Genomic DNA, 14,995 nt, shown 5'->3' with positions numbered 1-14,995 from the left:
ACTCTTACGGGTTGGAATTTAGGATGGATGGCTTGGAAAAAAGAGCTGCTCTCGCAGCTGTCAAAGACTGAAAGAAGCAACTGTTGCTTTTAGTCACTATGGCCATGTTTTGCCATCATCCTCCACATTGAATTCATGAGATTACGCGCAATTTAAGAGATTATTTGACGTAAGGACAGCACAATCTGACCCTCAGTGAGACACCTATGAGCAAGATAGTAAATATACATGTTACCAAATATTTTGAAATAGTAATATTATTAATCAAGTTGTCAGCTGCAATTACTGTGCACTTTTTGCTTATCTCATTGCTGCAGTTATAAAGATATTTAAAAACTCCAGAACATTCCAATAATTATTCTAAGATTATTTTTTTTTACATACCCATTATCACATCTGCGATTTCTTCAGATATTGATACTAAGACTTGGTCATTTGTTTGAGCTTCTTCTTGATATCCATTTAGTTGTATTTATTTGTAAACAAAACCCTACTGTTTAGACATAAAAGATGCATCATTTGGGTAATGTTCTGCTTTAAAAAATAATTTAAAATTAACTCTCCACCCCCCTTTAATAAACACAATTTTTAATTTCAGATACTCTGTAGACATTATCAACCCTTTTAAATTTGACTGGACTAGAAATAGTTTTGACTACTGTTAAACTAAACCAAAAACAGAGCATAGAAGAGGTATGGAGAGAATGCAAAACATGTTATCCCCCATATTATTAAATGGATGTCTAATTTTAAAAAACTAAAACAACCTAAAAAAATATATCTGAATTTTGGGCTTAAAAAAGCCCAAAATCAAACAAGTAATTTGAAAAGCAAATGTGAATTTAGAAGGTTTCCCAATTTAGACTGGGAACATTTAGATTTTTCTTAAAGGTGGTAATACAGATCCAAAAGAAATAGGAATTGTAAGTTATTTAATGTACCTTGATGAAGGATTGCATTTTGTCTATACAGAGAATGCTTTTTACTCATATGGTTGAATGTTTCTTGAATGTAATGGAAACAGGTTCAAAACACAACTATTTGAATGAAAGATCTACAACAAAGTATAACACTGTCAAAGTTTATTGAAATAATGACTGCTTTTCCATAGATGTAGTATTTCATTAAAACACATACCTTGAAAGATTTTCTACAAACACAATTATATTCATACCAGTTACTTGACTATAAGTCAGCTGCTAGAACAACAGCTGAGAGGAGAGCTCATTTGACTTTTTCCACTTATAGAAAATAGCACAGAGGTCTTACCTCACTAGAAAACGTAACAGCTGCATCTTCCTTTAAAGAATAAATGACTCATTTCTCTCTACACATAACATCATAAAGGTGTAATAACTCAGACACAGAACCTATTTGTGTGTGCATTTTTTGGTAGATCATTCCTTAAAAAAGTGCTCAAGCCAAACAAACAACAATAACAACAAAGAAAGAAAAAGTATGAGGATATCTGGATTACAATTAAGTACCTGGAATATGTTCAACATTTAACAAAATTACGAGACATCAGAACTAACATTTGGAACAGGATTGCTTTTGGTCAAAATGTTCACTAACACAGCACTGCTGCAATAACACTGCCAATATACCTACATGCAAAATAATCTGCACACAATAATGTTTCTGTGTTGCACAACATTAAACAAGTTATGGAAATTTGATTTAGATGTCAGCACTATGGGAAAGTACATCACTGTGTATAAGTATTCCTGTATAAGTACAGGAATACATTCAAATGAGCATTAAATTATATACCAGACAGTGCCTTATCACAAATGGTGGCCTCCATGTAGGTAGGAAGAGGGAGCTTCCTTTTCAGACATACTTGCAGGTGTAATAGCAGGGGGTGACTGGTCCTGGCAGCCAATCACAGGGCACCATGTAAACACATCATTGGTCAGGAAGTTGAAAAAAAAAAATAATTAAAAAAAAAAGAAAGGTGGCTCCCTGCCATAAAGTGCTGACTGAAGCACCATGGCAGACCCTGGGTTGTTAGGGGAGGGGGCTCCTGCTCTGCCACCCTTCTGGGGGAAGCAGAATGGGATGGCTGGTCCTTCCAATCACATGCCTGAAAACACCAGGGTGTGAGTGTGTCAAAACCCACCACCAGCCAACCACCGAGCTGTGTGAAAGCGCGGGGCAGGAAACTTCCCGTGCGGGCGGCTGAAGTACAATGGCAGCTGCTGTGGGGTGGGACTGCCAGGTCCTGATAGCTGGACACAGGAGGGACTTCAGGGGTCCTCACACCCTGGGACCAGAGGCAGGATGAGACCTCTGTGGCATGTGGAACCCATGACTGCCAATTATGGACAGTGGTTGTCCTCCTGCTACCTACAGACACAATGTAATAAATACAAAGCTTTTACAAATACCAAGGTTTTGAATAATTTTTCCTTTCGACATACCCTGAGGGCATAATATCTCATATTTTTCTGCTCCTTAGCTCTGGCATGTTCTTTCTCTGCTAGTCTAGTATTTCTAAATTGTCTTCTACAGATCTCACAAGCCCAGTAAGAACTGGGTATCTTTCCTTGCTTAGGAAATAAACTTTTGCCATTTTAAATCAGGTCATTACTTCCCAGAGTCCCTGGAGTGTGAATCCGTCCTTTAGCTTCTCTATTGCAAGTCCTAGTTCTTCTGAAAAAACAGGTTCCCCATCATGTTGCTTTTTTGAATGCATGAGGTAAGAGAGAAAATAAAACAGAACGTACTTTTTAATTTTACTATCTCATTTTAACAATATGAATTCGATAGTATGAAAAAAAGATGCTCTTACCTTGTTTTCATCAGCAAAGTAAGCCTGCAAAAAAAAAAAAAAAAAGAACTTGTAAGCTTGGAAAAAAACAGTCAACTGCATTTGGTAAGTTTTCTTCAACAAACCAGTCTGTGTGGTTTTTGTTTTGTAAACAATATTAGTTTTTTCTATGTTGAAATAATTTACAAAAGCATTCTAACAGGGGTTGGTGGTTATGTTATTTTTCATTAAATGTCAATCTTGGAATTTTCCATTATAATAAACAAAGATTTTTTTAAATGGTAAAATTTTCATGTTACTTTTGTTACAGTGACAAACACTTTACAGAGAATGTTAATATGAAGGCAAGCTGACAGCATTTTCTGCCTCACATGCAGCAGCATTTATTACTCAATTTCAAAAAACTAACTTAAAATGTGTAAGTAATATCAAATTAATTTAACATCATACTCAATCTAAGAAACTAACACAAAGTAACTGAATAATGAACTAAATTCTTCTACTCTCAGAGAGAGATCTGGGAAAGTGATACAATCTTTCCCATTCTGTGTGTGTGTAAATTAAGGCTCAAACTCTTCAGGAAATTAGACCTCTGGAAACATCCACAACTCTAGAAGTCTCTGGAAAAGCAGTCTCTAGATCTTCGTATTTACCAAAAAGAGGCTTATCTTGCTTCAGCTGCCCCTCTGGATTGGTGAGAGGCAGCAAAGAAAGTGTTTTCCCAGTCAACTGGATCTCCAGCTACACAAGACTGCTGAACAGCACTGCAGTCCTGAAGTGTCATGGTATATTGTCTGGAGCCACTAATTGGGTCCTGGATGATCTATGTCTCCTGTAACAACCACCTGAAATACTAGGAGACAGATACTAGTACAGCTTTATAAACTGGTATTGTCTGGAGTACAGAGGTTGTCAGGAGTGACCCACAATTATTGCTGCTTTTCTAAAAATCTTTCAAGTTTGACTCTTAGATGAATGTTGAGCATACAGATATCATATAGATATCACCATCTATTAATCTGCTCTAAGAGAAGGAAGACTTGTTTTAAAAGAATGTATTAGATTATATTATACTGCTGTTTTTCAAGCTATTCCTGATCTTAAAATGTTGAGAAACTACATACAGCTATTACTATTTACTACTATTTATTTTGAATAATAGTTTGTTCTTAAGTTAAAAATCCATACATAAAATGATAATAAATTCCTGTAGCAATCAGGATTTGGAATAAAAGGTGTGTAGGTTTGTTATAAATATAGAAATTCAGTTGTGGCTTATCTTTAATAGGGGATTACAGCTGTACCCTGCTTACATTTGAATAACCAAACAAGAATTATTTTAATTTTTAGCTTTCCCTGGAGCAGCTTACCACAAAAGCATCTGTTTGTTCAGATTCTATTTCCACATCATCCTGAACCTGCTCCACTGTTAGGTCTTCAAGAGGTTGAGGCTGCAAATTAAAACACTGAAGTAAGTAAATCCACATATCTAGTATGTTTAATATATTTTTATTACTGCTGTTAACATCATATTCTATCTAGTTTAAAATAAATGAGTGATGTACCTTTTCTTCCATTTCATAATCCACTCCAAATATAGGGTTAGCTGAATAAACTCTGTGAAGTGAATTAATTTCTTTCACTGCCTCCTGTAGTTTCTCCACAGGCTCTATTTTAAAACCAAGTACATATCCTCCACTCTACATAAGAGTAAAAAAGAATACACGTATTTATTAGTGTTGCTTATTATTTAAACAACTTTTTTTCCTTTTATAGGGATTTGCAATTTAATTATGGCAAACTTCAGTTTGCAAAACATCTGTATTTTGATATTATCTTCTTTTCATTCTACCACTTAAACCATGGGTGAAATAAAAAGAATGACAATGTTTCTCTGTTCTAACTATTAGTCCATTATATAAATGGGGAACAAACTTCTTACACAGAAAAACAAAAGCTAACAAGGGTGGAAAAATTCAAAAGTGAGACTAATTATTCCTAGATGTATGCATGTAATTTTTAGTCTATTAGATCAAAGCAGCTTTCAGATACAGCAAATAAAGGGAGCTGAACTTAAAAAATAATAATTAAAAAATCATAACATCATTTCTGACTAAGGTCAAATTGAAGAAAAATAATTTTGTCTCTTAAAGCAAAACAGATACATAAATGAAAAAGATTAAAAATAGTTGACTTAATTAAGTACAGAAGTAATTAGAATCCAAAGACGATCTGTCAGAAGACACTCTTTTTAATGGTTATTTTACTTTATTTTAACTAGTCATGCTGGCCTATTGTTGCTTCGCTTAGAGAAACCCTAATTTAAAATAGCTATAATGACCTTAACATCCAGACATTTTAAGCAGTTCAAAGAAGACCGCTGTCTTTAAAGTTGTGTTTAAAAGACCACACAGAAGGAACAATCTAAGTACCTTAAAAGTAGCCTTGTAACATTTTGGAATTAGAGAACTATTATATATAAAAAACATAACCAATTCAAAAAAGGCAATTAAAACTTCTTACCTGCTGAGAACTCTCTATCACAAGTGCCAAGCCAAACTTTGAGTCTCTTATTTTTACTGAGCGCTAATGGTAAAGAAGTACAAAATGTTAAATATTTTTAGAATGACTTGATAAAAATCTGCTCGCTCACTCACTCACTGTCTATCTATCTATTTATCTGTCTATCTTTGGGGTTTTTTAATATTGTACGAATTACAATTACTGGTTCTGTAATATTGGCTACCAGCATTCCCTCTTATTTACTATTACAAATATGAACCCCTGAACCTCAGAGCAAAGTGTTTTTATCAGAACAGTGGTAACAGTTAATTTCTGAACATTAGGTTCACAGATCATTGATCCCAGTGTATGTAGGTATCATGAAGCATCATAGTAAATACTCTGAAAATTGGAAAGATGAGTAATTCTCATATCTGTACCTGCCCATAAAAGCCCACAATTATTCTGTGAAGGGGAAAAAAAAAAAAAAAAGCTACTCTGTGGTTGATTCTGATAAGACTAACTTCCTCCCTGACTGCAGGACATGAAACACTCACTTTGGTGAGCTGGGAATTTTAACTGAAGATTTGAGCTCATGCCATTTAATTTTTTAAATGCCTGTTTTAAGATACTTACAATTTGTAGATATGGTATGCTGACATTAAAGCTGTCATTCATATTTGCATGCCAAACTATTCTCACATTAGTAATAAAAAATGTTCCCAAATTTCCCTATTAAAGAAAAGGTATGTTAGAACTGCTATGAATTATTGAGCCTTTTTTCCTAACATGATGATTACTACTATACATTTAAACACAACCAGAACACAGCTTCATATTTAATTCAACAAAAATTCAGTAACATTTCATTCAGTAAAAATTAATTAAAAAGTATTTCCCACCAAAACCAGTTGAAATGCTTCTACTGATTGCAAGGAAGCAGGATCCAATCTTTAAAGGATACAGCACCCAAGAGGTGAAAATAACTGAGAGTAACTATTACTGCAGCAAAGCAGGATCAAATCACAGCACAGCAGACCTCATGGGAGTACATGAAGCCTCTGAGAGTGTACTTAACTGTACAGATCTGGAATTGGCATACAGTGTAAGTATAATGGCATGTGGGTTAAACTTAGGCAATAGTGGAGATATGTGCCAAGGGAATGTAGAGGAAAGAACTTTTTAGCTTGTCAGGATAGATCCTATTTCCATTCTGGCTAAAACTGCACAGACAGAATTAACAGCTCCCATTTTGTTTCATGGCTCTGGGGAATGCTTTCAACTAATGCCCTGTAAAATGATGGAAATGTTTTCTATTTTTTCCTTAAAGTCTTTGGTTTTTCATGTTTCAAGACACAGATTCCTATTCAAGTATTTTCATTTTCCAGTAATCAATACAGTCTTACACTGTAGTCAAAGCTGCATGTAAACATACAAATATTCAGCAGAGCACTTGGGAAACAACATGATTGTCTTTCAGGGTGATACAGAGCTTTAGACTCATAACTTTTTAACAGGAACTGTGTATCTCATTCCTTGCATATTGACCGAGTCACATAGACTTAGGGTTGCTAAAGAGAATCTGTTGTACTGAGCAGCAAATACATGGGATCAGCTTCTCTGCACGCCATCAGCTGATGAAATAGATTAAGGATAATTCCTCTGAGGTTACAAAACTATAGTAGTACAATTGTTAGATGAAAGCCAAAACATTTTAACTTTCCTGTACTCAACATAGTCTCACTTTTCACTATACCTGGTCACTTGATAAATTCCAAATTCCATTGATTTTACTATATATTTGTTCTTGTGGTAACAATCTCAGTTGCTTGTTTTGAATCAAAGCACTTCTCAGCTTCAGATCACGATACATTTTAGAAGTTTCATAAGCTCTGCAAAAAAATAAATCACAAATGTTAACATTTCAGTGTTTTCTATTATCTTCACTGTTTCTTTGAGCACCAATATGAAATATAGTATGTTTTCAACTTTTCTTATGACCGCACTCTGCAAAAATGAGAGCACTATTAAAACTTCATCAGTGTAAACCATTATGTTTTAGCTTTCCTTAATGAAGTTATCTTTAAGCTTAAAAGGGTTTTTTTTACATGTGTTTTGATATGCTGTATTCTTTCTACATATACTGTTTATTTCTTAAGATAGTTATCTTCCAGCCTCTGCTGCAAAGCATATTTTTTGGGTACTATGTTATAAATCATAGGCACCAAGGATGCTTTATTTGTCACTGCTGGTTAAGTCACAAACATCCAATATACACACATCAGTATTTCTCTTCAAAACAAACCTGTGGTAATATATTCTGCACACATTCATTCACATGACTTATATTTAGGTGGGAAACATCCACTGTTTTGTAACTCATTAGAGTTTTGACTGGATTTAACTATATATTTCCACTACCTGGTCCAAAATTACAGGAAATTATGATAGACAGAAATTATAGATAAGAAATGGGACACTGAAATTAGCTATGTTGTTCTTTTATTTGTTCAGATAGTTTATACACACAAGGAGTATAAACTGTAATCAATGCCTGGTATTAATACACAGTATATACGTATCAACACACATTAATTTTCACTATGCACCGTTACCTGCTAGAATCTGTGGTCTTTCTCTCCCTTCCTTTCAGAGATTGAGTTCTCCTCTTTTGGGGAAGTTTTCTTAATGTTAAATATAGGCAGTCATATACACAGTTCATCAGCACTACTGATCACACATATTTGATTTACTGAATTTTGGAAACGAACAAACACTATTCTAAGTATACTACCTGTGTACAGCAATAACTGAAGTGAAGAGTCTGGGACTCCCGGGGACAACATTGGTAAATATGAACTCAAACCGTGTGTTGTTACATTTAGTCAATATATACAGAGCTTCTGTCTGCCCTCGTAATTTCTGTAAGGAAAAAATGAAATTTAACATCTTGACAATATAGTAGCATGAATGTACAGGCAATAAACAATCTTGACATTTTAAAAATTCTTATTCTAAGTAGTATAGTATATATGAAGGTGAAATTCTGACCCTACCACTGTCTTCAACTAAACTCAAGATTTTTTGGAGAAATGAGCAGATCCATCAACAGTACAACTAAAAAAGCCTGCCTGATACACATTTGAAATATCATGATTGAAATTTTTTGCTTTGTTATCATGTGGCTGTCCAGGGAATCTACATAATCTCCCTGCTAGCTCTTTGTCACAAGCCAAAGAAAAACAACTTCATGGTTGCATATAATTCAGGCTATGTATTTGAGAGCTTTCTTGCACAATTATCAGTGTCCCTCTACAGCTTTGTTAAATATAGACACAATGAGTTAACTTACGCTTGACTTACCTAGAGGGGAGAAGAATAACAGAACAGTGTGACTACAGAGTTTTACTGCCTTAGGAAATTGACTAAAAACACACTGGTATCGAAATGTAAAACTCCCTCAACTTTTAAAACTAAACTACCATTAGTATTCTATTACTGTTCTTGCAAATAAACTTTCAGATGATTGTTGGTATAGGGCAATAAGTACAAACAATTAATTACAGCTTCTTTTATTATCTTAAAAAGTGGGTTTTGAAACTTACCGAATTGGCAGTTCTTGTAGTTATGTTTATAACGCAGTTGTAACCAACAGCTAAAAGGGAGAAAAAAGAAACAATTTTAAGAACAAGAAAAAATAACAGTCAAAGTGCAATACTGAACTTTATAGCATGACTTTGGATGCTATTTGTGAATTACACATTAGGTTAATGGTCTGGGCTCTCATCACAAAATCAGAGGCTAATTTAAGCAGGAAGTTGTCTGTTCCAATGCTTTTCTCCAAGCAGGACCAAATCCATCCAGCTACTCAGGATACTGTCCAATTGAGTTTTGTATATTTACAAACAAGGAGATTCCACAAACACTCCGGGAGTGGTTCCACTGTTCACTGCTATCATTGTGAACATTTTTCTCCGAATATGTAAACAGAATTTCCCTTGTTTCAGCATTTGACTGCTGCGCCCAAAAGATCTGTTTCATCATTGGTGTTGCCCATAGATTTTACACTTATAAATCAACAGAATACTTTGTAGAAGATGAGCTAAGGAGATGACAAATTAAAAAAGCAGCAAGTTGGAAGTGTAAGTGGAGAAGAAACAAAAAGGAAAAAACAGTCAAAATTTCACTTTGCCTCTTCTACAGCAGTGCTCTGATACAAAATAAAAACAGGAACAATTCCAGTTGTTCTCCCTAAAACAAACAGATGCACTAAAGTGATGCTGGGCTAAATCTGAATGTCAGTGACAATCCTGCTACTGATACCAATAGTAGCACAGCCAAGTTAAAAAAAATATATTAAAAAAAATCAAAGGAGAACTAGTTTGCTTTGAGCAAATTCTGCTTCTCCAAAAGCTCAAATGTGGCAGCAGTCATATAGATAAGATCATTCAGTCTATACAAAATTAATACTTATGAAGAGATCCGAAAAATGCTATTTCTTAGCTTTTTTATGAGACATTTTCTAAAACCAAAAGAAACAGCAATAGTCAAAACTGGCATCCAACAAAAAACTTTTTGTCTATGTATTTCGCTAATGTAAGAAATGATGCACTATCTTGAAAGCTAGAGAATATTTTAGATTCTAAAAGCCCTATAAAACCTCAAGGAAGTCTAAGCTATCACCACCTCTGAAAGGTCCACGTGAAAATTTAAATTTATGGCATAAATTTATATACATTATGAACAGAACACAGATTTGCAACATTGACTGGCTACTGGGAACTGAGCACTGGATATAATCTGGGTACAAAGTGCGTGCTTCCTGCCCCTGTTTCAGCAAATGAAATTAAATATGACGAGACCGAGAGCTACTTGCATAGTTAAATTAGAAGCTTAATCAGAGCTTAAAATAGTAAATTTGGAAAGGCAGGTACTTGCAGAGAATGAAGACTGTAGACAATACAAAATGTGAATAAACAGGTGACAACAAGAGGTACAAGTAAAGCAAGGTGTGAAGAAACCCAGACTTTTATGTCTTTCTAGAAAATAAGCGAACCCCACATCAGCCAAATGACAAATATCTGAAGTACTCTTTAACTTCTGTTCTCAGAAATCAACATTGAATAATTTTGCTATGAACAGTTCCTGTATTACAGATAGATTAATTAGTAACAGTTTATTCCAGACTTTACAAGGCAACAGAACTATACGTTACTATTCTGTAATGTAATCGATGCTAGTGTGAAAGAACAGCATGCCACCATGAAAGAAACAGAAAATGTGTGGCTCCGTAACAGGAGATGATACCTACAGAGATTCACTCTGGGCAACGACAACGAGCGCCAAATAATCCGCAAATTAGTCACGAGCAGTTTACCTGAAAATAAAGAGCATAGATATTTTTAATCTGAATAACTTCCATTAAATTAAATGTTCCATTCTGTGGCACACGTTTACCTCCAGTTTTGAAACACCAGAATACTCCTTCCCCTTGATAGCAAACTGAAGCAAAGCACAGGATACTCCAGCAGAAAAATCACTAAACTTTTTTTTTTTTTTTAATGCTAGGAGAGAAAATCCAGCAAGGAACAAATGCAACAACCTCCAGTATACACCAGCATTCCTCAAAACCAAACCAAGAACAGTTACCAATTTCACATCCACCTGCCTATGCTAAAAATGTAGAGACACAACCAGTGCAGAACTGCTCTGAGGAGAAGAGGAAGGCAGTGAGTTAACTATCACAGCTGTCTTAATGAATAACCTCACCCCTTTATGTCACATGCAAATTTATTTGATTCTGTACCCTGTACAGCAGCAAATCCAATCCCAGGGTCATCTCAGCATGCTGGCAGCCTCATGCTCTTACAGACTATATATATATATGTATTCCTTACAAATTCAGTTTAAACCAGGTTAGGAAAAACTAAGCACTACATAGGTTTACAGCAAAAAGATCACCAATGTTTAGAAATGGATTATTCTTGGAAGTCTTTCAATTCTAAACAAATTCTCAGGCAAGATTATCACCTTCATGTAAGTTTGAAAAAGAAATTATATTTCAAAATGCTCCAAGAAGGGACAGATCTGTGAAACAGGCAGGATCTATTTGCTGCAACAGATCACGGATACCTGGTTGAATGGAAACCAGACAGGGTCTCCATGAACCTACACAGGCTAAATATTAAAAGTTTTACAATTTCCCTCAGTATGGAGTTACCTCTGTCTCCATTGTTTCCTTTGGTATCTTCAACAGACTCTAAGCAGTCTATAAGGACCTCACCAGGTCTCATTTTCATTTGTCTAAAAGAAAGAAGAAAAAAAACTACCTAATGAAAAACAAACTTATCCTCCAAAAGAAAGCCATTTCCATTGGTCCACTATGCTTTCTCCTTTTTTGCTTTGGGACACCATACAGTGAAAAATCCACATATACACACAAATCAACATTATATTCCTGAGATTGTTATCACTATAAACACTACACCTGGCATATGAAAAATATTAATCTATTTTTAAATTATCACAGTAAACATTTTTTTGTAGCAAGTGTGACCAAGCAAACTGTACACCCAAACCGGGAGAAAGTGTGTGAAAATGGGAGGGAAAGCAAAAAGGTTGTATTCACATCTTTCTGCACTTTTAGGCCATAAGGAGTGGAGCTAGGATAAGGACAGAATAGATGCCAGCAAAGGAAGTATCAGATGTATACCAACATGTGAAATGCTCTGCTAAATTTACCACAAAGTGGGTGGGTTTTTTGTTTGTTGGGTTTTTGCCTAATTTAATTGGTCTAACCACTTAATTACGTAACAACGTATGTAGTGTAAAATTTTGCTGTATTTTAATTGCATTGTCTAAAGCAGCCAAAGGTCTTCCGTGTATTGGCAGGACAGAAGCAAAATGCATTATCAGGACAGGCATTCTATGAGGTACTACTGGAGAGAGGGATTGAAACACTAGGTATGGACTCAACATGACATCCCCAGAACAGCACAGCAGATACTAGACAGGAAGCAGCAAGAATACTAACATTAGTACTAAAGAAAATACGGAAGCATGCTCTGCCTACAGGATAATTCTACCAGAAAATAAGACAGAACTGCTTAAACATCAAAGACACAGTTTCACGTTTCTAAAATTACTGCAGGCAGCACGTCCGAGGGACCAGGGGTGTTCTCAGCACGGTCAGCTATGTAAGAGGGAGATGAAGCACGACAGCGTGCTTGGAACCGCCACCCCCAAAACCACCACCAACCAGCAGCTGCTGTCTAGCTCCAGATCACAAAAGCTACGCAGCGTTCTGGCACGGAAGCCAGGGCAGCAGCTTCCCGCGGCCGGCAGCCCACCGGAGCGCCAGGCCCAGCGCAGGGAGGCAGCACCGCCCCCGCCAGCACGGGCCGGGCAGCCCCGCAGCTCCGGCCCCTCGAGGCCGCGCACCCGCTGCCCGTGTCCGGCAGCCCGGGCCGCCAGCACCGGGACAGGGACACCGAGTCCATGTTGGCAGCGGCCGGTACCGACCCCCTGGGCACGCACCAGGGAACGCCACGGCCGCCTGGGAACCGAACACACCCCCCCCCCCCCCCTCAGTGCACAGCCCTCCCCTCTTCCCGTTCCGTTTCCCTTCTCCTCCAGCCCCGCCCTCTATCGCAGGCGGTAACGACTCCACCTCCCAGTATCTCCCCCGACAGCCACCCACCACACCAGCCTATTTTTCCCGCCCTGCCAGGAAAACACGCCCCCCCCCCCCCCCATTCGCCTCCTGGCACCACCGCGTCGGGAAGGCTCCCAGCACGCGCCGCGCCAGCAGGGAAGGCCGCGCTCGGGCCCGGGGCCGGCGGGCGGGCCTGGGAGCGCTGCTGCGGAGCGGCAGGACTCACTGCGGGGAGATGTCGAAGCGGACATCTCTGTCCTCCCACAGCACGTCCAGCACCGCGCTCATGGCCGCCGCTCCTTCCCGGCGCCCGCGCGCCGCCCTGGCAACGGGGCGGGGGGGGTGTGTCTCGCGCCCCCGCAGCGCTGGGGATTGGCTGCGGCGCTGCGCGCGGGCGGCCCGCGCGCCCGCGGGTGCTCCGGCCCGTGAGGCGACGGCCGGGCCGGGCCGGGCCGGGCCGGGCCGGGGCAGCGCGGTGTGGGACAGGGCAGGGCAGGGCAGGGTCGTCGCAACATGTCGTAGTTGCCGGTTTTCACATTCTGGTTTTGTCCGGTACCGGGTAACTTCCGTATAACCACGGGCACTGTGCAGTCGGTAAACCCGAAACCTCTGAAACCCTCCCTCGGGAGTAAACTACACTTTGCAGGTCCTGAGTGTTTTGGGTTCTTTTTTGCGTTGTGGGTTTGTTGTTTGTGTTTGTTTGTTTTTTAACGAGACGGGATGTGTCATTTTTAATTTGGAATAACTTTTAAAATCGCAGGTAGCTGAATTTTAATTGCAGTATCGTGCTACTTCCAAAGAATTAAAATACTCTTAAAGTACAAATCACAGGAGGAACCTTGTCCTTGGACAGCTGTCCCAGAGCAGGCGCTGGCGAGGGGGGGCTCTGCCTGGCCCGGGGCTCCTGAGGTGGGAAGTCTGGCAGGTGTTTGGATTGAGGCCAGATTCCATTTTATTTGTCATTGATAGGCTGAACTTTTGTTCAGGAATAAAACCCTTCAAACCCAACCAAAAACGATCACTGTGTTTCACGAGCAGCAGTGCCTCATCTGAGATCTTGTTCAATCTTGTTAAGAGCTGTGGCAGAAATCCAGTTACATCATCAGGACCACGTTACACAGGTAGTGTGATTTAGCCTTGATGTAAGTTTTTAGTTTGGTGAAGGTACCATTGTCCGTTAACTATCCGTTAGTAAAACCAAAACTGTTTTTTTAGATTGAAGCTTTTAAGTATAGAGTCAAATAACAGGAAATACACCATATAGAGGCAGACATAACTGTAAAAAGCAATATGGCAGTGATGGGCAATAAAGAATAAACTTTATGTTGCATTTGATGTTTTGAACAGAAATTTTAAGATGTTTTAAGAAAGAGGTGAAAATACTACATTGACTTAAAAATCAGACATGGCTTTCAGAAGAGAAACATGTCAAGGACCACTTCGGACAAGAACTAGCTAATTGAGTGATGCCAGCTATGGGTATACTCACTCATCTAAATCTGTGTATGTGTTTTGCCTTCCTTTGTCACGTATCTTGCTAGCTAATGGAAACTGAGGCAAGTTTACAGAAAAAGACTAAATGTAACTGTGATGTGGTTTGGAAAGGTGGGTAGCTCAGCCACCTCCCTCTTTTGTGGCCTGGAGAGCACATAGGCCACAAGTTGATGCATCTGCTGTATTTATCTGTACTGAGTAGTATTCTGCATGTAATTTGGAAATCAATATTTTATGCTTGAAATATTAAAATGGGATTTGTGGGAACACTTTTGCTAAAAAAAGTGGTCTTCATTGCAGAATCCATGCCAGATATCAGGTTTCTGTAACACAGAGAAAAGAATTTGCTTAATTTTAATGACCAAGGATTGCTTTCCAAAGCCATATATATAATTCAAAATGAGGTGTAGTTATTGATTGTACAGTGGTAGTATTTTAAGATCTAGGTGAAGGAGAGGCAATTACTATGGCAAATGCTATACTGGTCTTACTATGCCTTAGTAAAAAGTGAAACTTTGTACTCTTGATACTGCTGAAAAATTGTTATTTTGTTCCATAACGGCAACATAATA

General features: G+C 38.1%; 1 protein-coding gene across 2 annotated transcripts; it reads right to left on the bottom strand.

Annotated features, from left to right (window-relative positions):
* Nucleotides 1-1,062: 1,062 nt before the first annotated feature.
* BBS5 (Bardet-Biedl syndrome 5) lies at nucleotides 1,063-13,256 on the bottom strand. Of its 2 annotated transcripts, XM_051622693.1 has the most exons (12): nucleotides 13,156-13,256; nucleotides 11,496-11,578; nucleotides 10,587-10,652; nucleotides 8,881-8,930; nucleotides 8,070-8,197; nucleotides 7,032-7,167; nucleotides 5,912-6,007; nucleotides 5,297-5,359; nucleotides 4,339-4,473; nucleotides 4,144-4,224; nucleotides 2,795-2,818; nucleotides 1,063-2,683 (listed from the first exon to the last, which is right to left on the bottom strand). In XM_051622693.1, exons 1-12 carry the CDS (start codon nucleotides 13,215-13,217, stop codon nucleotides 2,582-2,584), a joined length of 1,026 nt encoding a protein of 341 aa, XP_051478653.1. In that variant the 5' UTR covers nucleotides 13,218-13,256; the 3' UTR covers nucleotides 1,063-2,581. The 2 variants fall into 2 exon arrangements, with proteins under 2 accessions (XP_051478653.1, XP_051478654.1); XM_051622694.1 differs by lacking the exon at nucleotides 11,496-11,578 and having other exon boundaries at nucleotides 13,156-13,253.
* Nucleotides 13,257-14,995: the final 1,739 nt, after the last annotated feature.

Source organism: Apus apus, chromosome 6 (assembly GCF_020740795.1).
Source record: "Apus apus isolate bApuApu2 chromosome 6, bApuApu2.pri.cur, whole genome shotgun sequence".
In the NCBI taxonomy this organism is placed as follows: domain Eukaryota; kingdom Metazoa; phylum Chordata; class Aves; order Apodiformes; family Apodidae; genus Apus; species Apus apus.
The sequence above is the reverse complement of the archived record's forward strand: the minus strand, read 5'-3'. Positions and strand labels throughout refer to the sequence as shown.